This window comes from Oncorhynchus gorbuscha, linkage group LG19 (genome assembly GCF_021184085.1).
Source record: "Oncorhynchus gorbuscha isolate QuinsamMale2020 ecotype Even-year linkage group LG19, OgorEven_v1.0, whole genome shotgun sequence".
NCBI lineage: Eukaryota > Metazoa > Chordata > Actinopteri > Salmoniformes > Salmonidae > Oncorhynchus > Oncorhynchus gorbuscha.
Genome location: NC_060191.1, coordinates 16,513,500 through 16,538,612, shown reverse-complemented (window position 1 = coordinate 16,538,612; position 25,113 = coordinate 16,513,500). Strand labels below are relative to the sequence as shown.

Here is a 25,113-nt window from a genome sequence, read left to right as displayed (position 1 = left end):
CTTCCACCACCAATGGCCGTTACAACTACCATAAGTATTGGCGTGTTCTCGCACGCATCTGCATATTTCCGTTAGGGATTGCCTCCTCTGTGAAGTGTGCAATAACTCAATTCAACCTTTGCATTCCTTCTAAACAACTTAGTCCACTCTGTTAACACATTCTAGTTTTGGGAACAGAAAACCGTATTGAGATCAAATGATTAATGGATGAGAAAATGTGCATTGTCGCCCAAAATCCATCTCGTTCCATTATCTCCCACTGCTGACCAGTGTGCTTCCTCTCACATGTATACATCCAGTGAAATATCCATCTCATTTTTCCATTTGTGGTTTTACTGCTCCAACCCTCACTGGACTGTGACAATGCTTCCATCTAGTGGTTTGCAAGGGCGTCACAAACTCCTAAAGACAATGTATTTGAAATGGTATGATCTGATAGCGCTGATTGAGTTAAATAGTACCAATGTGAAAGTATGACATACTCAAACACACATTGCAAACACATTTATTTTTTGGTGTAAAGAGGAGCGTACAATGATGCCACAAGGCAGACAAGCAGCAGGAAGCCACTCAATGCCTATAAGAATACATCTACACTTCAAAAAACATAGGATTGCACTACCAGCTTATTGCCAGGTAAAAGCTGATCAAGCGTACAATGCAATTTCCCCCTAGTGTTGACTGAAGCGGTCAGCCCAGTGCTGGTTATATCAAGTAAAGACACAAAAGAGACAAATAGAGACCACTACACATATTCTACACACACCCCTCCATTCCTCATTCAAAAGGCACACTTGACTTGTGAATCAAAGCAGTGAGAGATATTTTCTCTTAAGAAGACTTCATTTATTTTGAGTGACTCTGACATGCTGGGATTCACAGCTTAAAGGTCTAATCCAATTCAACTGGTTTGTTTATCCAACAGAACCATATGATGTGCATACAGTAAAGCACACATTTGAAACTCATTCATATTAGCTTAAGGAGAGACCCTCTCAAGTAAATTCCTCCTTGGCTCACTGCTACTGCAATAAGTGAAGCTATGTACATATTGTTTTTGTGACTCTTCAAATCAACTGAGACATTAAATGTTGTCTGAATATTTTATTCATGCACTTCAGGTGCATGAATGTGTTTTAACTGATGTTCCCATAAGAGCTCTTATTTGTCTCATGGGTTATTATGATGTTCAAGACAAAGCTGGTTATGAACCAGGGTTGGGGCCAATTCCTTTTTAATTTAGTCGATTATGGAATTACATTTTTTTTCTCAATGCTTCTCTAGGAGAACATTTTGGAATTGGAATTGTAGTTTATTTTCAGAACTGACTGAATTTAAAATGGGAATGGCCCCAACTCTGGCATACGATACCTGTGTCTCTGGCATACGATACCTGTGTCTCTCTTTGGCATAAGCGCAACATGCTGTTCATTTTTGTCTTCATTAAAACAGTGAACAGCTCAAACCTTGGAAGGCAATACGTCAGACAAACAGCAAGACTAAAAGGTTAGTCTTTTTTATCTCTTCTTACTGTATAATGGTGCCAAAACATACAATGTTTTCTGACTCTTAAATCTTGTTTTAGGGACCTAGACTACACCAATGTTTTAATCAATATGTCCCTAAGGGGATAAATAATGTTGTACTGAATTGAATACCTGTACTAATCACTCCACTAGAGCAGGTAAACACAGCTGAGTGATCAGAGCCTGGATAACTCTCAGACAGGATAAAGCCCCACTCATACTAAGTACTTGCCTGTATTTTTAGCATGCTGACCCTTCTCTAAAGTGATTTGGATGAACAGTTGGTTGAGAGGGGACAGGGCAGGGTGGGTGAGGTTGGAGAAGCCAGGCGGGGCATACACAGAGCCCTGGGGGGGCCGGCTCTAGCCTGGCCTCTCTCGTAGCACACTGATGTAGAGTCAGAGCAGAACTCTGGGGCTCCACAGCAGAACTCAGTCATTTTACATAGAACACGTGCTTGTGTATTGTCAGTAAACCCTACAGTTACTTATCAGGCAAAACCTTAACATCTGGATATGATTTGCTTCACCCAAAAAGCCCCTTTAATTTAGTCACGCTCACCCACACAAATTAATTAATTCACATACAACCACATAAAACACACATGGGATCAGACAGCAGAGAGAAAGGGCTGCAATTTGCTGATGATGTAAACACAGTGAGATCACAGGAGGTTGGTGCCACCTCAATTGGGGAGGATGGGCTCGTGGTAATGACTGGTATCGGAGTCAGTGGAATGGTATCAAATACGTCAAACGCATGGTTTGGTGCCATTCCAGTCCCTCCATTTCAGACATTATTATGAGCCGTCCTCCCCCCAGGAGCCTCCACTGAGTGAGATCCATGCCTGTAGCATCTCAGAGTAGGCATCAAACCGTGCTGAACTAGGATCAGTTTAGCCTTTTACTTCATAAGGAATAAGATAACATGGAAACATGGAAACTCCTACTCTGAGACGCTTTTTGAATACCGGCCAGGGTTAGGACCCTTATTCATCAAGCATCTCAGAGTAGGAGTGCTGATCTAAGATCAGTTTAGCCTTTTAGATTATAATGAATGGACAGGGGGGACCTGATCCTAGACATGCACTCTAACTCTGAAATACTGCTTGATACATACAGCTCCTGGACCAACCCAGCCTGTCTAGTCCATGTGGATGGTCAGTGGGACAGCTCCTGCATGACCTCTTCGGCCAGCTGTGTGATGAGTTGCCAGGCCTCGCGGATGTGACGTGACTCGGTGTTGCGGGCGCAGAGGGCGAAGCGCAGCACAAACTGACCAGACAGCAGGCACGGCACCAGGTGGATCTTCCTGCCCTTGTTGATCCTCTTCAGCAAGGTCTCATTCACCTCGTTGGAACCCTTTCAGGAGGAAAGGTTAGATGGGGTGCTATTTGGGATACAATCTATTACCTATATAGTGCACCTTATTCCCTATATGGCCATAGGGCCATGGTCAAAAGAAGGTAATAGTGTGCCATTTGGGATGTTACAATAGTCTAATACGTTTAAAAAATTACAAAAATGGATGCCGGCAGGCAATGTGAACAATGCATAAGAAGCATAGGTTCCAAAATGTAAACTAAAACTACACTGCTCCAAAAAATAAAGTGAACACTTAAACAACACAATGTAACTCCAAGTCAATCACACTTCTGTGAAATCAAACTGTCCACTTAGGAAGCAATACTGATTGACAATAAATTTCACATGCTGTTGTGCAAATGGAATAGACAACAGGTGGAAATTGTAGGCAATTAGCAAGACACCCCCAATAAAGGAGTGGTTCTGCAGGTGGGGACCACAGACCACTTCTCAGTTCCTATGCTTCCTGGCTGATGTTTTGGTCACTTTTGAATACTGGCAGTGCTTTCACTCTAGTGGTATCATGAGACGGAGTCTACAACCCACACAAGTGGCTCATGTAGTGCAGCTCTTCCAGGATGACACATCAATGCGAGCTGTGGCAAGAAGGTTTACTGTGTCTGTCAGCGTAGTGTCCAGAGCATGGAGGCGCTACCAGGAGACAGGCCAGTACATCAGGAGATGTGAAGGAGGCCAATAAGCCAGCAGCAGGACCGCTACCTCCGCCTTTGTGCAAGGAGGAGCAGGAGGAGCACTGCCAGAGCCCTGCAAAATGACCTCCAGCAGGCCACAAATGTGCATGTGTCTGCTCAAACGGTTAGAAACAGACTCCATGAGGGTGGTATGAGGGCCCGACGTCCACAGGTGGGGGTTGTGCTTACAGCCCAACACCGTGCAGGACGTTTTTCATTTGCCAGAGAACACCAAGATTGGCAAATTCGCCACTGGCGCCCTGTGCTCTTCACAGATTAAAGCAGGTTCACACTGACACATGTGACAGACGTGACAGTCTGGAGACGCCGTGGAGAACGTTCTGCTGCCTGCAACATCCTCCACCATGACCGGTTTGGTGGTGGGTCAGTCATGGTATGGGGTGACATTTCCATGTGCTCGCCAGAGGTAGCCTGACTGCCATTAGGTACCGAGATGAGATCCTCAGACCACTTGTGAGACCATATGGTGGTGTGGTTGGCCCTGGGTTCCTCCTAATGCAAGAAAATGCTAGACCTCATGTGGCTGGAGTGTGTCAACAGTTCCTGCAAGAGGAAGGCATTGATGCTATGGACTGGCCCGCCCGTTCCCCAGACCTGAATCCAATTGAGCACATCTGGGACATCATGTCTTGCTCCATCCACCAATGGATGAACCACAGACTGTCCAGGAGTTGGCGGATGCTCATCAGGAGCATGCCAAGGCGTTGTAGGGAGGTCATACAAGCACGTGGAGGCCACACACACTACTGAGCCTCATTTTGACTTGTTTTAAGGACATTACATCAAAGTTGGATCAGCCTGTAGTGTAGTTTTCCACTTTAATTTTGAGTGACTCCAAATCCAGACCTCCATGGGTTGATACATTTGATTTCCATTGATAATTTGTGTGATTTTGTTGTCAGCACATTCAACTATGTAAAGAAAAAAAGTACTTAATAAGAATATTTCATTCATTCAGATCTAGGATGTTTTATTTTAGTGTTCCCTTTATTTTTTTGAGCAGTGTATATACCATAGACCTAACAAGAAATAGTTTTAGTCTACTCCAGTCCAAAGATAGTTTACGTCTGTTCAATGATCATGTGCTGAACTAACATTCACAGTTGGTTGAATTGTCTTACCTTTAGTCTAAAGCAGACCAGCCCTAACACAACGTCTGCGCTGATCTCAAAGCGCTGGTCAGCGCGAACCAGGCTCTCAAACTCTTTGGCCAACTCCACATGCTATGAAGGCAGAGAGACAGTTATTCATTCATACTCAGACAGCCAGTGGTTGGAAAAAGTACCCAATTGTTATATTTGAGTAAAAGTAAATATACCTTAATAGAAAATTAAGTCACCCAGTAAAATCCTACTTGAGTAAAAGTTTAAAAGTATTTGGTTTTAAATATACTTACGTATCAAAGGTAAATTAAGTATTAAAAGTATAAATCATTTCAAATTCCTTTAAGCAAACTAGGCGGCACGATTTTCTTGTTTTTATTTTTTTTTAACGGAGAGCCAGGGGCACACTCCAACACTCAGACATAATTTACAAACAAAGCATTTGTGTTTAGTGACTCAGCCAGATCAGATGCAGTAGGTATGACCAGGGATTTCCTCTTGAAGTGTATGAATTAGACCATTTTCCTGTCCTGCTAAAAGCATTCAAAATGTAGTACTTTTGGGTTTCAAGTAAAATTTATGGAGTAAAAAGTAAGAATGTTTTTTAAGAATGTAGTAGAGTTAAAGTTGTCAAAAATATAAATAGTAAAGTAGAGTACAGGTACCCCCAAAAACTACTTAAGTAGTACTTTAAAGCATTTTTGCTTAAGTACCTTACACTACTACAGACAGCAGTCTGAGGTGCTACAGATGGAAATGGGTTAAGGTGAACTTCTTGATATGGACACTAGGTGACACCCTGGTAACAAAATTGTAATTCATATTTTTTGTTGTAATATACATTTTTTTCAGCAATAGTAGCTACATTGTCTTTAATGTTCATTCACCCTTGAGAAGGGCTCCATTCTCAACCAAAGGGTTAATGTGATGACAACTGTTTGATGAGTGAAAATACTAGATAAACATTAAAGCACATGGCCCTAACCATACAACTTCCTGAATCTAACAGAAAATGCATTGTTGTTTAGTATGCCCATGGAACCAAGTATATCTCAGTATGGAAATTAATGCACAAGCTCTTTGACAATGAATCTAGTCATAAAACAGTCAGTATTAGCCCAAAGGCTGGCAGATGGCAATATTGAGTCATTTCAGCTTACTGTCCAAAGAGGATCTACAGTATTCAGCCGGCTATACATTTGTATCCACAGTGGACCAGTTCGTACATAAAACATTCTCCATGTGGGCTACAAAGGCATCGATTTCCTCCTTAACTTGATTTAGTGGTGACAAAATGGTGGCTAATGCTACTTCCTGACATTGCGTACAGCGTTCAGACCAATGGTAAACAGTCTGCTGCAACCTGATTGGCTGAACGCGATACGCAACATCCGGGAATTGCAATTAGCCACTCTAGCATTCTGGTGGATAATGGGGTTTCATAAAGTAAGTATGCATATTTTCCCAGTTTATGCACAAACCAGTCCACGGGGGATACAAATGTACAGTTGCATAGATTCCCTTTGGACGATAAAATGAAACAATTCAATATCGCCATCTGCCGGCCTTTGGGCTAGGTCAGTCTATGTTTGAACAAAGAAGTCCGGAAATCGGAAGAAAATAACCATGAAATAGTCAAACTGTCCAACCTTCCTTGGAGGGAAACCTCAAAGCTAATGTCCTATTCCTATTCCAGCTCATCCTGTTCAAAATCTTATTCACCACAGGATCAAACGTGTAATCCATTCACTAATCATCAAAGTACCCTGTGAGTGGCATTAAATGCTTCATGAGAATTGAAACGTGTATCATTGCATGTAATCACAATTACACAGTAGTACATCATGATGTACAGTATTTGTAACCAAAGGCTGAGTGAGAACAGCCAGGACAGGACCATTAGTAATAACTCCAATGCCAAATCAGTCATTAATGAGGCCAAAACTCTGGTCCTAACTGATTATTAGCTGAGCACTCCACTTCCTCATTCCCAGCCAGTAGGTCTAATGAGGTTTAATGGTCCATGTGTGTCCACAATAATAATTCACTTAGTGTTCGTATGTCTATTGAGAAACTGTATGCTGCTGTACCAAGATGATAGGAAAAAGACTCATTTCTGTCATCTGACCTATAGTAGGCAATGGTCAGCTTGTTGAATAGCACTGTTTTGTAAAAAGACAACTGTAACCGACATATAATTGATTACAAACATGTCAAATCAAACTTTATTTGCCACATGCGCTGAATACAACAAATATAGACTTTACCGTGAAATTCTTACTTAGAAGCCCTTAATCAACAGTGCAGTTCAAGAATAAAAAATATATTTACCAAGCAGGATAAAATGAAAAGTAACACTCCTCAACAAGTCTATATAGAGGGGGCACAAATACCGACGAGTCAGTGTGCAGGGGTACAGGCTAGTTGAGGTAATCTGTACATGTAGGTGGGGGCGAAGTGACTATGCTTAGGTAACAAACAACGAGTAGCAGCAGTATACAAGAGGGGGGGGTCAACGTAAATTGTCCGGTGGCGATTTTTATGAATTGTTCAGCAGTCTAATGGCTTAGGGGTAGAAGCTGTTGAGGAGCCTGGTCCTAGACTTGGTGCTCCGGTACCGCTTGAGTCTGACCATTTTCTGGGCCTTCCTCTGACACCGCCTATTATATAGGTCCTGGATGGCAGGAAGCTTGACCCCAGCGATGTACTGGGCCATTCGTACTACTACTACTACCCTCTGTAGTGGCTTACGGTCAGATGCCGAGCAGTCTCCGCTTTACTGGAGTTTTTCAATCTAATAAAGACAGTAGATGAATGCAGTATGGCTGAAGGCCTTGTGTTGCTGTTGCTTAATTTACTGATAGAGCTAGACAGACAGACCAGGCTGATTTGATTGACAGACCGATACAGAGGAAGGGAACCTGAGCTGTTTCTGTGCTTTGCTGTTACCTTACGGATGTAGTCCTGAAGGCCTTTGAGCCCATACATTCGGAACACAAACCACATCTTGAGAGAGCGGAACCTTCGGCCCAGTGGAATCTGCCAGTGCTGTGAGGTAGTGGGAGGTAGAGGGGGAGAGAGGGTTAGGTAGGGGGAGGTAGAGGGTGCGGTAGGGTGAGGTAGAGGGGGAGATAGGATGAGGCAGAGAGGGATAAGTGGGTTAGGGTTAGTGGAGCAAACAGAGTGAACTCTGATATGACATCCAGTGCCACTTACACATAGACAGACTATAATGATAATAGATAACCATTCAGCTTACCCTGTAATCTGTGATCAGTCCTGTGAATAAACAGATGAGTAATTATACTACTAGCAATTCACAGCCAACATTTGAATTATTAACATATTATTGAATGTTGTTACCATCGCTGACCTTTATTCTCTCTCTCCCTAGATAATAAACCAATCTCGCCTCTCTCTCCACATACAGTAGAAAAGCCCTGTTGCAGTGGTAATAACCTGTAATTTCATTGAGCTGGAACTGGGGAAGCAGTGGCCTTACTGTGAGCAGCCTTCTCTGTGAGGAGAGGTTGGCCAGTCTTTTGTCTTTCTGTCAGTCCAATTAAGGAGGAGGAGGCTTCAGTGTTTGTTGAACTGCGTCCCAAATGGCATCCTATTCCCTACATAGTGCACTTTGTACAGTCCTTTGGTGCCCTGGACAAAGTAGTGCACAATCTAAGGAATAGGGTTCCAATTGGGAGAATACATCTGCATCTAAGATGGGTGACACTGTCACTGGCTAACACTGGCAGGCAGCGATGCAACAAGACCATTAGTGGACTATTACAGTGCAATTTTTTTGTGGGGAGGACGTGTGGGACATCGGTAATTGAATTGTTTTAGAGTGACATATTGCGTGTTATTAGGTCAGCGTTTGGACGCCTTATAGTATTTACTCTCTAAGACAAGTACTCAAACATATGGTACAACTACAGTACATGAACACACACCACACACTTCCTAGCCATATAAAACATGGGGCTGTGGTGGTGAGTATTAGTTTATCCACCTTGGGTTTATTAGCAAGCCTAAAGCCAGCAGGATTGTGAGGTGAGTAAGCCGACAGACCCTCAGATCCATGATGCGATGTACTGGGCTCTCACACTAACACCATTCACATCCCATTACATTACAGGGACTACAGGCATCATCTGCACTTGATCAAATTAAAACACCATACTGTAAATAGCTGATGAGACTATTGCTAGATTTACCACATTTAAACCTAATAGATTGGAAATAACACACAAAAGTAATGTCAATACAGTCTATTGTCAGTGTAAAAATATCTACCTGACTCTTGATGATCATGTTTCAAGTATAGAGGATCCATCTTGAAGGCCCCAATGAGATCAGATCTTTTCTTCACCCTATGGACAGACACTGAAACACTTAAACACTCTTACCCTATGAGAGCTCCCACAGAAAACATAAGGGTGGGCTAAAGGGCAAGGCTTTTTAAGAAAGAAAACGGCTCCCCCACATACAGGTGTTCAGTGCTACATTAAGTCTTACAAAAGACACACGGTATTGAAGTAAATTATAATGTCTATTTTGTTGAAGTATATTCTCTTTTTGTTAACTTCTATTGAACAATAAAGTTGTATTGTAAAGTGACAATGATCTAAGGGGACACCCTACAGGGGATGACACAGCAGCATAAATTATGTTTTTGTAAACAATGACTTGGCACAACTTGTGCTCTAGATTTTGTCTCTGAAAATGAGTTGAAAGAATTCTGTTTTCACAATCAGTTGAGCATGAAACAAGAACGTAAGATCATAAGTGAGACCAGGGTCTGTCAGTTACAGATTCAGCTGACGTATTGTTACAAACTGTTATAAACCAATAATACCATTCATAAACTGAGATGCTACAAGTAATTTTAACTGTATTACAGTTAGTAAAATACACTATAGCGTCATAAAAAAGCACAGCTATTTCTGAGCAGACTACATAAGTCTCTCCTTACATAAGTAAATTTCTTTGTTAACTGACTTTGTCATGGCAACTCACCAGGGATGGAAGAGGGCATGGAGCGTTCTATCAACAACAAATGTTGGGGTTGTGGGGTGATGAGAGAGGGCAGATGGGATGCCTATTCCCACCCACTCTGTTTAAAGAATGCTTTAGGTGTCTAGATAGTGCTTCTGGAGGTGACTTTGTTATGTCGGCCCATTGTAGAGAAGTGTAGACAATAGCCACATTAAGCAACAGTGTAACTAAGGATGGGGAGAATAGTACAGCCTTAGATTTTAGGTTATAGACACATATTTAAAAAATATATATATTTAACCAGGCAAGTCAGTTAAGAACAAATTCTTATTTTCAATGACGGCCTAGGAACAGTGGGTTAACTGCCTGTTCAGGGGCAGAACGACAGATTTGTACCTTGTCAGCTCGGGGGTTTGAACTTGCAACCTTCCGGTTACTAGTCCAACGCTCTAACCACTGGGCTACACTATTATACAGTTGCACAGTGTCGTGCTGAGCTCAGAAGGTAGTTCTCCGCTCCCCTCTCCCCATAGAACAGAAAAGAAACTAAGGGGTCATACAAAAGCAAAGTGAAAAATATATATTATAGAAATAAAGATTTTATTTGTATGATTGTTGTATGATTTTATTTAAATGACCAGCAGGGAATCTTACAGACTGTCCCCCTGGTCAGATAAAACAACCTGTTCAATAATAAAACGATGTTTCTACAAAGGCTGACTGTCAATCACTTGATAACTTACCACATTGTAGAGCAGTCAAAGTTGACCAACAGCCATTTGTGTGCATTGAAATTGAAAGAGTCTGCAAACTGAAAGAGATAAGAGTCAGCCAATCAAATCAGCTGATTTTGACGTAAGTGTACAGGTCACCGTCTTAATACACAAGCCATTTTTTCCCATTTAAATTGTAGGAAAACCATGGTCTTAGAATATATTTGATTTGTCAAAGCCCCTTTCTGCCATCACTAGGTTTGCACTGACTGCAGCTGGCCTATCACCATATCCTTCCCACCTGCTTTCACAGACGCAACAAAAGCAGGCAGCAATAAGAGACCATATTAATCAGAGGGGCTCGTGCCCAGTTGTTACCATGCTGACAGATGCATGAGCCTGCCTATCACTCATATCCTAGCAACCAGCCTCAGCTGCAGAGGGAGCCGTGTCTGCCCCCCTGTCATTCAGGTGTGTGTGTCTGTGTGCGCGCGCGTGTTCCCGCCCTCCTCTACTCCATCCCTGTCTCCCACCCCCCAACATTGTTTGAACTTGTGTCGCTAAGAAACAGTGATATTTCTTTGATGAGGAGAGCAGCAGGGTTTTATCTAAAGGTCTGATGATGCCTGAGGAAATGACTTTAGCCTTATCTGTGCTCTCAGTGTGTCACTCCACTCGGCTCTGTTCGGTTGAAGACGCATGCTATCCAAAAGGCCAACGGATGCTGTTCTAATTTCCAACGGATTATTGGGTATATTACTTATTCTAGCACGCTTCCCTCTTGACAGTTAATTTAAGTTATTATCAAACACAAATTATAATGGGTGTAAAATACAAGTATGTTCACTGGCAATTTAACTGGAAGTGTGTGGTTTCTAACCTCAATGCCATTCAACAGGGGTCTGAATTCAGGACAGATAAAGGAACTCCCAGCATATGCAGCATCAATGTGCATCCAGATTTTCTCTGCATTACCTGAGACAAAAATAAAAAATGTGTAAAACCAGTAGTACAGAAACATACAGAGCTGGTCCTGAGACATGGCTGTACAGTAGATTCCTATGTCTTTATCAGTCTACAACCACATGTCGGTGCTAATAGACAGCCTTTAGGAGTGTGTTAATGCTTTGAGAATCATACTTACATATGGGCCCAAGTTCAGTAATGTGATCAAATGCACACGAGGGAGTGGACCCAAGAGTAGCACAGAACTAAATGAAAGGACAAAAATCAACGATTTCTGTCAAAACACAGTACTTCACATGATATTCATAAGAATGTGTTTGTGGACTGTATTGGACTATTGGTTATTTCTGTTTGACTATTGTCTTGGACAACATGTGGCATATTATTTATAATAAGGGGAAAATGAATGTGTCTATTCTAAGTGCCAATCTGCCGCCTCAATGCTTGTACATGTAAATGGACGTGTGTTCTGACTTCCAAAGAAGGGGATGAGTGCGTTCTGTTCTGACGTAGAAGGGGATGAGTGCGTTCTGTTCTGACGTAAAAGGGGATGAGTGCGTTCTGTTCTGACGTAAAAGGGGATGAGTGCGTTCTGTTCTGACGTAAAAGGGGATGAGTGCGTTCTGTTCTGACGTAAAAGGGGATGAGTGCGTTCTGTTCTGACGTAAAAGGGGATGAGTGCGTTCTGTTCTTACGTAGAAGGGGATGAGTCCTGCAGCCTTGTCTTCCTGTATCATTCTCCGGAGGGTCTCTCCCTGGACAGCATACTTGACTGACTGCTCCGTCGGAATCTTCTTCATCCTCACTCCGGCAATCATACCTGCTCGTTCCACCGAGCAATGAGCCTGTTCAAAGAGAATAGAGTAGAGTTAACACAAGTGACTTCAAGATAGCCAACTGTCACAACCCAAACAGAGCAGATGATAAACATGTAGGTCACTTCAAGTTGGTGACCAACGTCCAACCAAAGAGAGTAGAGCTCCCAAGATAGCCAAAGAAAGACAGTGACTTAAAAGACAGCCAACATTGTCTCGGCCACCAGACTTAAGCCAGATGATGCTAATAGGTTATTTTAAACCAGTCTATCTCGGCATATAGTACTGTACATTCACCCAAAGATGAAATAATGTTTGTAGTCCGTCCATCAAGTAAGACGTTAAAGGACCAGTTGTACTTTGTGTAACGTCACTCCTGGAGAAAAGGGCTGTTATCCTCTTCCCCATAAAGGCCACTGTTGTCCTCGGGGCAAAGCCATAACCTAATCCCATGCTGCTCAGGTCAACAGAGCAGAGCTAGCATGACTGTGCTGCATGACAAACTGTTAAGGGATTTTAATGAAAAAATGACCAAATTATGTATACATTTAAATCAGAACTATAACTAAACAGAATACTACTATGTTACTGTATGGATGTTTGAATCTTATTATAATCATTAATACTGAATGTAATGTGCGTAGTTTTCGTCAAGAATTAGTACAAGGACTTTCTGTTCCTTGTTAGAAATGAGTGGAGCTATCGTCAGAGGTATATAAACCAATGTACATTGTTTTATGACCAGAGCTATCGAAAATAAACACTACTGATTAATTATGAGACTGGTCTCTGTCCATTTTATGCAAATAAGTATCTTACAAATTCTTAGAAACGGACAGAATGTTTTAATTGAACATATAGGAAATTAATTCCTCCAACACAAACAGACCCATATCACGAGAAAGTTACCAAGAAAAACTTACAAAATGACTAATTCAAGGCAAAAAGGAGTTGGAGCACGCAAGATTGATTTATTTTAGCTCACTTTAATCCGTTGTAGAGGATGCAAACAGGTGACTGTCGTTTCAACGTCAAGCTGAAGTCTTCCTCAGAGTGACCTAACCATTGCACTTACCTCCTATTTATAGCCTAGTGGCCCATTGAAACACAAGTGCTAGAGGCATTACTACAGATCCGGGTTCATTCCCGGGCTGTGCCTTCAACCAGCCGTGGCCGGTAGTCCCATAGGACGGCACACAATTGGCCCAGCATAGTCTGGGTTAGCGGAGGTTTTGGCTGGTGGGGATTTAATTGGTTCATCGCATTCTAGTGACTCCTTGTGGTGGGCCGGTTTCCTGCGGGCTGACCCCGGTAGCCAGCTGAACGGTGTGACACTTAGCATTCAGGCCAAAGCGTTCTTTACTTCTGTCAAAAATTAACTAATTACATTTGCAAACATTTCTAAAAACCTGTTTTTGCTTTGTCATTATGGGGTGTAGATGTTTAGATTTATGAGGGAAAACATTTATTTAATCAATTTTAGAGTAAGGCTGTAACTTAACAAAATGTGGAAAAAGTGAAGGGGTCTGAATACTTTCCGAATGCACTGTATGTTATATTAAACAATAGAAAGAGGAACTAATACCCAAAACTATAAAGAGAAGAAAAAAAACATTTGTTTATTATATATACTTAATTATTTTTTAAATGATTCCCTCTATCTATTGGTAAATAAGTCCAAAAAAATCTAAATCAAGTGTAGCGAAATGCTTCTGCTTCTAGTTCCGACAATGCAGTGATAACCAACGAGTAATCTAACCTAACAATTACAAAACTACTGCCTTATACACACAAGTGTAAAGGGATAAAGAATATGTACACAAAGATATGAATGGCATAGGCAAGATGCAGTAGATGGTATCGAGTACAGTATATACTGTACTGCAAAACGCACCTGCATTACGGCGGGACTAAAAGTGCTTAAAGTGGGTTAAAGTGCTCTATAGTGCTCATCTGGTTTTGTGACCTGACCTGTTCAGGGTAGGAGTAGGATTAATAAGAGCAAGAGTAGAAACCTGACCTGGTCGGAGGAGTAGGCCACCAGTTTGGAGGTAATGCCAGTCTCTGGACGTTGTGGGTCCCTGGCCAGGATCATTCTGACCGCCCTGCAGCGGGCAGCTAGGAGAGCCACAAGAGTTGCCTCACTGGCCGTACCCTATAGAAAGACAGACGAATGTAAGTGGGGTGAGTTTCGATGATTTCAGTCAAACCAGTAGGCCTTGCAACATGTACATCCTCTATGGTCTTAGGCAGGTCCCACGTCCTATAAAAAACAGACTTCACATGTCAAATTTGCTCCACATAAACCTGATGGTTTTCAAATAGCTCTTGTTCTTTGCGGAGGCTAGTCATATGCACATTCACTTAACTTCTAAAAAAATAAGAGAAAAGTAACAAATAATTAAAGAGCAGCAGTAAAATAACAACAAAAATAACAAATAACAAATAACAATTGAGGCAATATGTACATGTAAGTAGAGTTATTAAAGTGACTATGCATAGATGATAAAGAGTACTGCAAATAGTCTGGGTAGCCATTTGATTAGATGTTCAGGAGTCTTATGGCTTGGGGGTAGAAGCTGTTTAGAAGTATTTTGGACCTCGACTTGGCGCACTGGTACCACTTGCCGTGCGGTAGCAGAGAGAAAATTCTATGACTAGGGTGGCTGAAGTTTTGGACAATTTTTAACCCCAAAACCTGCTATATAGGTCCTGGATGGCAGGAAACTTGGCCCTGGTGATGTACTGGGCCGTACGCAATACCCTCTATAGAGCCTTGCGGTCAGAGGCCGACCAGTTGCCATACCAGGCAGTGATGCAACCCGTCAGGATGCTCTCGATGGTGCAGCTGTAAAACCTTTTGAGGATCTGAGGACCCATGCCAAAGAGGGAGGTGGCCTCCATCATTCAAGAATGGAGGCTGTGTTCTTGCGGACCTTCAATGCTGCAGATATTTCTGTACCCTTCCCCAGATCTGTGCCTCGACACTATCCTGTCTCGGAGCTCTACAGACAATTCTTTCGACCTCATGGCTTGGATATGCACTGTCAACAGTTTTGTTTCTTCTTCCTTCTAAAACTTGTTTTCACTTTGTCATGATAGGGTATTGTGTGTAGATTGATGAGAAACCTATTCAATTTAATGCATTTTAGAATAAGGCTATAATGTAATAAAATGTGGAAAAAGTGAAGGGGTCTGAATACATTTCGAATGCACTGCACTTTAATTACCTCGTACCCCTGCACATCCACTAGGTACTGGTAGTCCTTGTATAAAGACAAGTCATCATATTCATTATGTATCTATTATTACATGGTTAACCTTTCTATTATTTCTCTATGTTCTTTCTCCCTGCTTTGTTGGGAAGGGCCCGTAAGTAAGCATTTCAGTAGTCCACACCTGTTGTTTAGGATGCATGTGATTTGATTTTTCAGTATAATAATTTCACTCACAATCATCAATGCAAATCTCACTCATTAGCTTCTGTTTAATAAAACTGCTCCTAAATGCATCTCATACTCTTTCAAATGCTCATCTGAACATGATGCATTAGGTGAGATGGCAATTTGTCACAGCTCTCATAAGGCTAGCAACAAGTGAGAGGAGGCCTACTTTTTGCCATAATGAAGCGCACTTAAAACCCCAGCCACAAACAAAACACCCCTAGGATGAGCGATGATCCTCGATGGATTCAATTATCTGTCAGCCTTCTCTCTCATGCCTAAGCCACCTCTCCTATCTCATCCCTGGCTGACAGTCACCTCAGCTGCACTGCTGTATCCACAACAATAAACTTTACCACACGAAATAAGTACCCACAACCACAAAACACACACACGCCCATCTTTGACTGACATATTAAAAGGCAATTCACTGCTGTTTATCTGGTGTTGTGAGGCAAACAATAACCAAAATATATATGACAGACAAATTGCTGGCAGCGACAGAATCGTGAGCAGTCAATTGCTTTTCCTATTTTTCTAACATCTACATTGTTTTAGAAGGCAAAGTGGCAGGGGCTGTAAATCCGGTTTTGACCCTACTGTGAATACCATGTGTTCTGTACAAATATTAGATTTATATTGTTCTTGGATATCCTTACTTGAAATACGACTACGACAAATATCCGACTACATTTTTCATTTAAATTAATTAATTGAATTGTAAATGTATTTGAAAGTATGTTGTGGCAATGTAGCAATACAACTGTGGAAATAAAAGCAATGCATCGTCTTACCCCAAAGAAATGGTGGGTAGTTTTACCTGGATGACACCTCCTCCTTGTCCGTGTGTCCCGGCGATGAAGTCTTCTGGCAGCTTGAGCATCTTCCCCAGCCAGTCCATCATGACTGTCTCCAGCTCTGTACACGCCGGGCTGGCAGCCTACAGTAACGTGGGGTTAGAGACAGGGTCAACACACAGCTCTATACACACCGGGCTGGCAGCCTACAGTAACGTGGGGTTAGAGACAGGGTCAACACACAGCTCTATACACACCGGGCTGGCAGCCTACAGTAACGTGGGCTTAGAGACAGGGTCAACACACAGCTCTGTACACACCGGGCTGGCAGCCTACAGTAACGTGGGGTTAGAGACAGGGTCAACACACAGCTCTGTACACGCCGGGCTGGCAGCCTACAGTAAAGTAACGTGGGCTTAGAGACAGGGTCAACACACAGCTCTGTACACACCGGGCTGGCAGCCTACAGTAACGTGGGGTTAGAGACAGGGTCAACACACAGCTCTGTACACGCCGGGCTGGCAGGTTACCACACGATTTGGACAAGGACCGATATTAGCATTTTTCACATCAATGAATTGAATTTGTGCCACAAATGCTAAAACGTTAATATTTGGTAACAGTGCTATGGAATCTTAACCAAAACATGGATTGCTGTCATACCTTGTCCATAAACTGCTTACAGGGTAAGGAAGCCAACATGTAATTTTGTAATGTGGGTGAACTATTCCTTTGTCTTAAAATGTTGATACTGTTCAAATCACATTCAAAAGAAAGAGAGAGGATGACAGAAACAGATGACAAGGTCATACATACCCAGGAGAATCCGATGCAACCAATAGCTCCAGACAGCATGTCTGCCAGCATGGCCGGGAAGGAGTTCGCCGTGGGGAAGTAGGCATAGAAGTACGGGCTGTGCCAGTGGGTCACCTAAACACAGAGGAAGAGTCGTGTCAGGTAGCCTGGAGGTTAGTCTGGTTAGAATCCTAGGTGTAACCTGACAGAGTAAATCTGAGGTTTGCTAGTCTCAAAATCCTGCTAAATACCATGCCTTGCCATGGTGCCACTGAGCCCTTGATCAAGGCACTTAACCCCTAAAGTGCTCTAGCCCTTGAGCATGGCAGTTAAACTGTTCCAGGCTGAATTCCTGTCTTGTGCGTGTTTGGGGCACCAAGCTAGAGGCTGCCAGTGTCCTTGCCTGTCTCCCTTACATGCTTTCCCATGGTGAGTCATTCATTAGACTAACCGGGCTTATTCCACACTGTTAAAAGCATAGGGGGTAAAGAAAGAAAAAAATGTTTTAGAGGGTCAGATTGATAATGGAAAAACAGCTTTCATGTTACAGCTAAGGAAAGGGTTTGGGTTGGGAGTAGATAGATTAAAACTGTTTTGTTTCTCTGGTGGTGAAATTATTGATGTCTTTGAACTTTGCCATGTGAAAGGCCACAGAATGCAGGGAATTCTACAACCATTTGCAAAAACAACTACATGGTTGATACGTGTCATATACAGACATTTACATTTACATTTAAGTCATTTAGCAAACGCTCTTATCCAGAGCGACTTACAAATACAGTTAATGTGAGCTTTCGTGAACTGATTTCTCAGTACAACGGAACACTGTCTCGTTAACAAAACGTTCAACACTGAAACTCCTTACTGTACATCTTCTGAATGGTCACTAAACAGTCAGACCAGAAGTTGATACAGATATTGTGATAATGCCTCCCCCACAACTTAGCAGTTATTGACTGTGTACATTGACTTGTGTATGTTCTCATGATCTCATGTTCAATGCAGCCGGAAGCCACTGGGTAAACAGCCCATTGGTATCATCAATGCTTTCATATTTAATGCTTAACTTTTCACTGATGAAATCTGGGAGAAAGCGGATCTCCAATAACAGAGTACCTGACCTATAGCAAGTTATGAATACCTTATTAATGCCACCTTCAAGTAAAGTTGTACCATCATGTTACAGCTGTAATCAGCCTTCAATCAATAGTCACCTCATCTATAATAATAGAATCATCTTGGCCGCCTACCCCAGGCATGATGACCCTCTCAATGTCTTTGACCACGTCCTCATAGGTGTCAGGCTCCTCAGGGGCCTCCTCAGGGATGAGGGACCGCAGGTACCCAGGTTCCACGTCGGGGTACACCGTCCTCTGCTCTATGTTCTCCAGGTAATCTGCTATCAGGTCTACCATCTCCTTCCCTCTCCTCCGGAACTCTGTAGCGTCCATTGTACAACTGGAACAGACAAATATCCCACTTCATCGTCCCAACCTTCACTAACAGTCCTACAAACGTAATACTGATTGCACGCACACACACGATTTAGCAAGCCACATTATGACAACGACACCTTGCTTCCAGACAAACTAAACACCTTCTTCGCCCTGCTTTGAGGAAATCAACACTGAGGTGCCGACATGGGCACCTGCTACTCACGAGGACTTTGTGCTCCCGATCTCCGTGGCTTACGTGAGTACACAGAACCCAAACCAGCAATCGTGCTTAGCTTGTTGTTAATCCACCTGGCGTGTCAGATTTCAATAAAGCTTTTCGGCGAAAGCATACCCAGCATTTATGTAAGGACATCTCTCGCAGTAGGCAAAATATTACAAACAGCTAGCAGCCAAGTAGATTGGTCACGAAAGTCAGAAAAGCAATAAATTAAATCACCAACCTTTGATGATCTTCGGATGTTTGCACTCACGAGACTCCCAGTTACACAATACATGTTCCTTTTGTTCCATAAAGATTATTTTTATATCCAAAATACCTCCATTTGGTTGGCGCGTTATGTTCAGAAATCCACAGGCTCGAGCGGTCATGACATCACAGACGAAAATTCCAAATAGTATCCGTAATGTTCGTAGAAACATTACTAATGTTTTTTATAATCAATCCTCAGGTTGATTTTACAATATATAATTGATAATATATCAACTGAGAATGTAGCTTATTCTATAGGAGAGAGAGAGAAAATGGCTGTGACAAGCTGTTGCGCATACAAAACGCTGCTGGCACCCAGCCATACGATGTGTGATTTTTCAAAATAAAAGCCTGCAACTACATCTAAAGACTGTTCACACCATGGGGAAGCCATAGGAAAGGGAATCCGGTTGATGTCCCTTTAAATGGAGAAAAGGCAGGCTATGGAACATGGAGCTTTCAAAATAGAGGCCACTTCCTGGTTGGATTTTCCTCAGGTTTTCACCTGCAATATCAGTTCTGGTATACTCAGACAATATTTTGACATCCCCATACTGTTTATATTTATTTACTTTTCTGCTTTTTTGCACACCAATATCTCTACCTGTACATGACCATCTGATCATGTATCACTCCAGTGTTAATCTGCAAAATTGTAATTATTCGCCTACCTCCTCATGCCTTTTGCACACAATGTATATAGACTTTTTTTCTACTGTGTTATTGACTTGTTAATTGTTTACTCCATGTGTAACTCTGTTGTCTGTTCACACTGCTATGCTTTATCTTGGCCAGGTCGCAGTTGCAAATGAGAACTTGTTCTCAACTAGCCTACCTGGTTAAATAAAGGTGAAATAAATAAATAAATAAAAAATGTCAAATATAACTCAGTTCTATTTCTGACGCAGGTCGTGCTGCAAGTCCTGCCTCTTCCATCTCATCATTGGTTTATAGAAGCAGGTATCCACGTGCCATCTCCTCATTGGTTATACCCACGTGGGTGTTTGAAAGACGAACTTTGTTGCCGGTTGTCGTGGTAATACAATGAATGTTTAGATGCGATCACCATATAAATTCAAAGATGATAAACCCTGGAAGGAAGAGCGATGACTAGAAACGATTCGGTTGGCCGTTTTATGTGTGGATTAGTTGTCCGGAGGAGAGGTCCTTGTGCATTTCAGGTAAAATAACAACTCAATGTTTCTATCCCAGGACAAATTAGCTAGCAACAGCAAGCTAGCTAAATAGGACAAATTAACGTTAGCTAGCAAGTGCAAGCTAACTAGCTAAATTGGCAAATGTTTAATGCTTTTTGACCTGTCCCCAAATGAATGTAATTGGTTCAGAGTTTGTTTTGATATTTTAACCTGCTTGTCGTGATCGCGTTTGGTGTAGGGGGACAACATAAATGTATGCACGATGGCGCACCCGCATTCGGTTATGGTTCCGTAGAGTCCTTGGCACGTGCAAGAAGTGTGGGTGCAATAATTGAATGTTAGATTTCTAAATTGATTTTACAACGAGAGCGGTGTATAGACATGTAAGTGTTAACCCTCGCAAGGCTGCCGGCTCAGATGGCATCCCAAGCCATGTCCTCAGAGTATGTGCAGACCAGCTGGCTAGAGTGTTACGGATATATTCAATCTCTAACTATCCCAGTCTGTTGTCCCCACTTGCTTCAATATGTCCACCATTGTCCCTGTACCTAAGAAAGCAAAGGTAACTGAACTAAATGACTATTGCCCTGTAGCACTCACTTCTGTAATCATTAAAGTGCTTTGGACGGCTAGTTAAGGACCATATCACCTGCATCTTACCTGACAACTTAAAACCAATTTGCATACCTCCAACAGATCCACAGCTGACGCCATTGCCCTATCCCACCTGGACAAGAGGACTACCTATGTACGAATGCTGTTCATTGACTACAGCTCAGCCTTCAACACAGTAATGCCCTCCCAAGGTCATCAATAAGCTCAGGGCCCTGGGTCTGAACCCCGCCCTGTAGAAATTGAAGCAAATTGTATTTGATTCATTCTTGTTACATATATTTTAGGACAGTCAATAAAGTGAAAAGGTGTTCTTATTATATAATGAAACTGATTTGTGAAATCATTCAAACTTCAAAGAGAAGTTCATTTATGTAATGCTGCATGTTAGTGTTTTTTAGGTCAGTGTATTATGAGTGACAATGTAGGCTTTGAGTGAGAATTGCCAGTTATGGTTGAACAAGTTTATTTTGGAACATTAAGTATTTGTGTTTTGAGTGAGTTTAACTGTTAGGCCAAGATGCATGTTGGTAATGCAGACTGAAGAGTTTTGAAAAAAAAAAAATCGGTTTGAGGTCAGGACCCTGACTGGGCCACTTCAGAAGGCATATTTTCTTCTGTTGAAGTCATTCTGTTGATTTACTTCTGTGCTTTGGGTCATCCTGTTGGATCACCCAACTTCTGTTGAGCTTCAGTTGACGGAGAGACAGCCTAACATTTTCCTGCAAAATGTCTTGATAAACTTGGGAATTCATTTTTCCGTTGATAGCAAGCTGTCCAGGCACTGAGGCAGCAAAGCAGCCCCAAACAATGATGCTCCCTCCACCATACTTTACAGTTGGGATGAGGTTTTGATGTTGGTGTGCTGTACCTTTTTACCTCAAGTGTTGTGTGTTCCTTTAAAACAACTCAACTTCAGTTTAATCTGTCCACAGAATATTTTGCCAGAAGTGCTGTGGAACATACAGGTGCTCTTTTGCAAACTTCAAACATGCAGCAATGTTTTTTTTTATAGCTGTGGCTTCTTCTGTGGTGTCCTCCCATGAACACCATTCTTTAGTGTTTTACGTATCGTAGACTCGTCAGAGATATTAGTATGTCCCAGAGATTTCTGTACGTCTTTAGCTGATACTCTAGGATTCTTCTTAACCTCATTGAGCATTCTGCACTGTTCTCTCGTAGTCCTCTTTGCAGGACGACCACTCCTAGGGAGAGTAGCAACAGTGCTGTACCTTCTCCATTTACAGGCAATTTGTCTTACCGTGGACTGATGAACATCAAGGCTTTGAGATACTTTTGTAACCCTTTCCAGCTTTATGCAAGTCAACAATTCTTAATCTTAGGTATTCTGAGATCTTTTTTGTTCACATCAGGCAATGCTTCTTGTGAATAGCAAACTCTAATTTTGTAAAAAAAATATAGGGCAGAGCAGCTCTAACCAATATCCAATCTCGTTTCATTGATTAGACTCCAGGTTAGCTGACTCCTGACTCCAATTAGCATTTGGAAAGTCATTAGCCTAGGGGTTCACATACTTTTCCAACCTACACAGTGAATGTTTAAATGATCTATTCAATATAGACAAAAACACAATTTGTTATTAGTTTAAGCAGACTGTCTATGGTTGTGACTTAGATGATCACATTTTAAAACTAATTTGTGCAGAAGTCCAGGTATCCCAAAGGGTTCATACTTTTTCCCTTGCCACTCTATCTGCTGCACTAAATGTTTTATACACTACCGTTCAAAAGGTTGGAAGTCACAATGTCCTTGTTTTTGAAAGAAAAGCACATTTTTGTCCATTTAAAATAACATCAAATTGATCAGAAATACAGTCTAGACATTGTTAATGTTGTAAATGACTATTGTAGCTAGAAACAGCAGATTTTTAATGGAATTTCAAAGGCTCATTATCAGCTACCGTCACTCTTGTGTTTCAATGGCACGGCGTGTTAGGGAATCCAAGTTTATCATTTTAAAAGGCTAATTGATCATTAGAAAACCTTTTTGCAATTATGGTAGCACAGCTGAAAACTGTTCTGATTACTGATTAAAGAAGCAATACAACTGGCCTTCTTTAAACTAGTTGAGTATCTGGAGCATCAGCCTTTGTGGGTTCGATTACAGGTTCAAAATGGACAGAAAAAAAATTAACTCATCAGTATTCTTGTTCTGAGAAATGAAGGCTATTCAATGCGAGAAATTGCCAAGAAACTGAAAATCTCATACAAGGATTACTACTCCCTTCACAGAACAGCGCAAACTGGCTCGAACCAGAATAGAAAGAGTGGGAGGCCCCGGTGCACAACTGAGCAAGAGGACAAGTACATTAGTGTGTCTAGTTTGAGAAACAGACTCCTCACGAGTCCTCAACTGGCAGCTTCATTAAATAGTACCCGCAAAACACCAGTCTTAACGTCAACAGTGAAGAGGCGACTCCGGGATGTTGGCCTCCTATGCAGAGTTTCAAATAAAAAGCCATCTCAGATTGGCCAATAAAAATAAAATATTAATGGACAAAAGAACTCTGATCATAATTACTAATCATAGATCAGCACTCCTACTCTGAGAAATTTGCTACAGCCCCTGGTGTGCATGTATTCTGAAGCCCGGTGGAGACCTGCAGTCCTGATAAACCCAAAGAATAATAGAGAGGTGGTTGGCGGTGGGTGTACTCACGTTGTCGAGCACAGCCGTGGTCGGGTCCTCCTCTCTTTCAGTCTTCACACACCGCAGCAGTGAGTGGTGTACATCAGGAGTGGCGAGCACGGCTCTTTTATCTGCCCAGTGGCCCCCACAGCCAGCCAATGGGAGTGTGGCTCCGGGCCAAGGCAGTGTGCACAGGCAGGAAGGGCTGATTTTACAAGGAGTTAATGAGATCCAAATCACTTTCCACACAGCCTGATTGACACAGAGGCTTAGCACACAGCTACCTGTTGAACGGCACTATTATAACTACTATTGTTAACCTATATTACTGTTAGTATTACCACTTACCAGTAAAGCCTGATAATCTTGGGTTTTGGCAAGCAGCTAACTGACAAACATAATTTCAACCAATGCGGTATAACTTTATTACAGACCTATAAACTACTAATTTTACATTTACAAACTACTTATAAACCTTTAACTAATTTTAGGTATACATTTTTGGTTGATATTTGATTGAGGTTGGTTTGTTGATTTAACTCTAACTCAAATGTGAGAACTATGTTGATATTTACGCCTCCAAGGATAATATTTGAGACTCAACCCATTGTTAACAAGCTAAAAATAGTTCCAAAATACATATGGTTATGCATCCTCTAGTGTCTGGATGTATCAATGCTTAAATACACAGATGCCAATCTGATGAACGATCTTATGCAAGATAAAATGATACATCTCAACTCTCATCTGCATAACCAGGATGTTGTTTTATCTACATCCTCTTATGGGGCCTGGATGATTGCTCTATTCTTATGCTGCATTCATAACCAAGTGGCAAGGTGGTAATTACCATTTGTGAAGTTGTACATATGAGTTAGATGCATTAAACCTCCTTGAACTGCATCGACCGTAGACAAAAATACAGATAGTGCTCGCAAACAAATTATAGTGTTCACCAACCATATTAATAGATTTATTTTTATAAATAATATTTTGTTTAATTTTACTTCCAAAAATTATGTTATAGAGGTAATTTCCTTAGTGGGTTACGTCAGAGTTCAACATGGGAGAAGTCGGCGCTCAGGGATAATAGAACAGTTTCCTAGTAATTACCAGTTGGAGGGACGGTCAAGTGGATTTTTCTTTACAGTTCTATGCTTGTATTTACGACTTTACAACATGCTATTAACGCAGCATTAGGTCTGTATCGAGCAAACTGTCCAAGTTTTGTGCCAACATCCGTGATGCTTTTGAATGAATCTTGATTGTTGGGACGTGAACAATCCTTAAAAATGTGAAATGTGTTAGTTCATGACGTTTGTCCCTTAAAGGGGCAATCCATTTTTGGACTTATAAATGAATGATATGTAGTTTCCAACTGAGTCTTGAAGAATATAGCTTATAAATGCCTCATAAGCTTAGTTCAACTGCCGTACCCCATCAGAACCCAAAATATAAGCTTGATTTACTCTAATGTTTGTGAACAAAGAAAATGTAAACAAACTACCTGGCTTCAAAACATGATTGAAACTATCATTT

At 41.7% G+C, this 25,113-nt stretch overlaps 1 protein-coding gene across 3 annotated transcripts; it reads right to left on the bottom strand.

Annotated features, from left to right (window-relative positions):
* Positions 1–489: 489 nt before the first annotated feature.
* LOC124006522 (aromatic-L-amino-acid decarboxylase-like) lies at positions 490–23,668 on the bottom strand. 3 transcript variants are annotated; one of them, XM_046316586.1, is made up of 14 exons: positions 23,605–23,668; positions 18,481–18,688; positions 17,252–17,365; positions 16,459–16,578; positions 14,216–14,350; positions 12,076–12,225; positions 11,559–11,625; positions 11,295–11,389; positions 10,445–10,512; positions 9,000–9,076; positions 7,966–7,985; positions 7,656–7,754; positions 4,725–4,826; positions 490–2,887 (listed from the first exon to the last, which is right to left on the bottom strand). In XM_046316586.1, exons 2-14 carry the CDS (start codon positions 18,679–18,681, stop codon positions 2,687–2,689), a joined length of 1,449 nt encoding a protein of 482 aa, XP_046172542.1. In that variant the 5' UTR covers positions 18,682–18,688; positions 23,605–23,668; the 3' UTR covers positions 490–2,686. The 3 variants fall into 3 exon arrangements, with proteins under 3 accessions (XP_046172542.1, XP_046172543.1, XP_046172544.1); XM_046316587.1 differs by lacking the exon at positions 23,605–23,668 and adding an exon at positions 21,001–21,043; XM_046316588.1 differs by lacking the exon at positions 23,605–23,668 and adding an exon at positions 19,128–19,161.
* Positions 23,669–25,113: the final 1,445 nt, after the last annotated feature.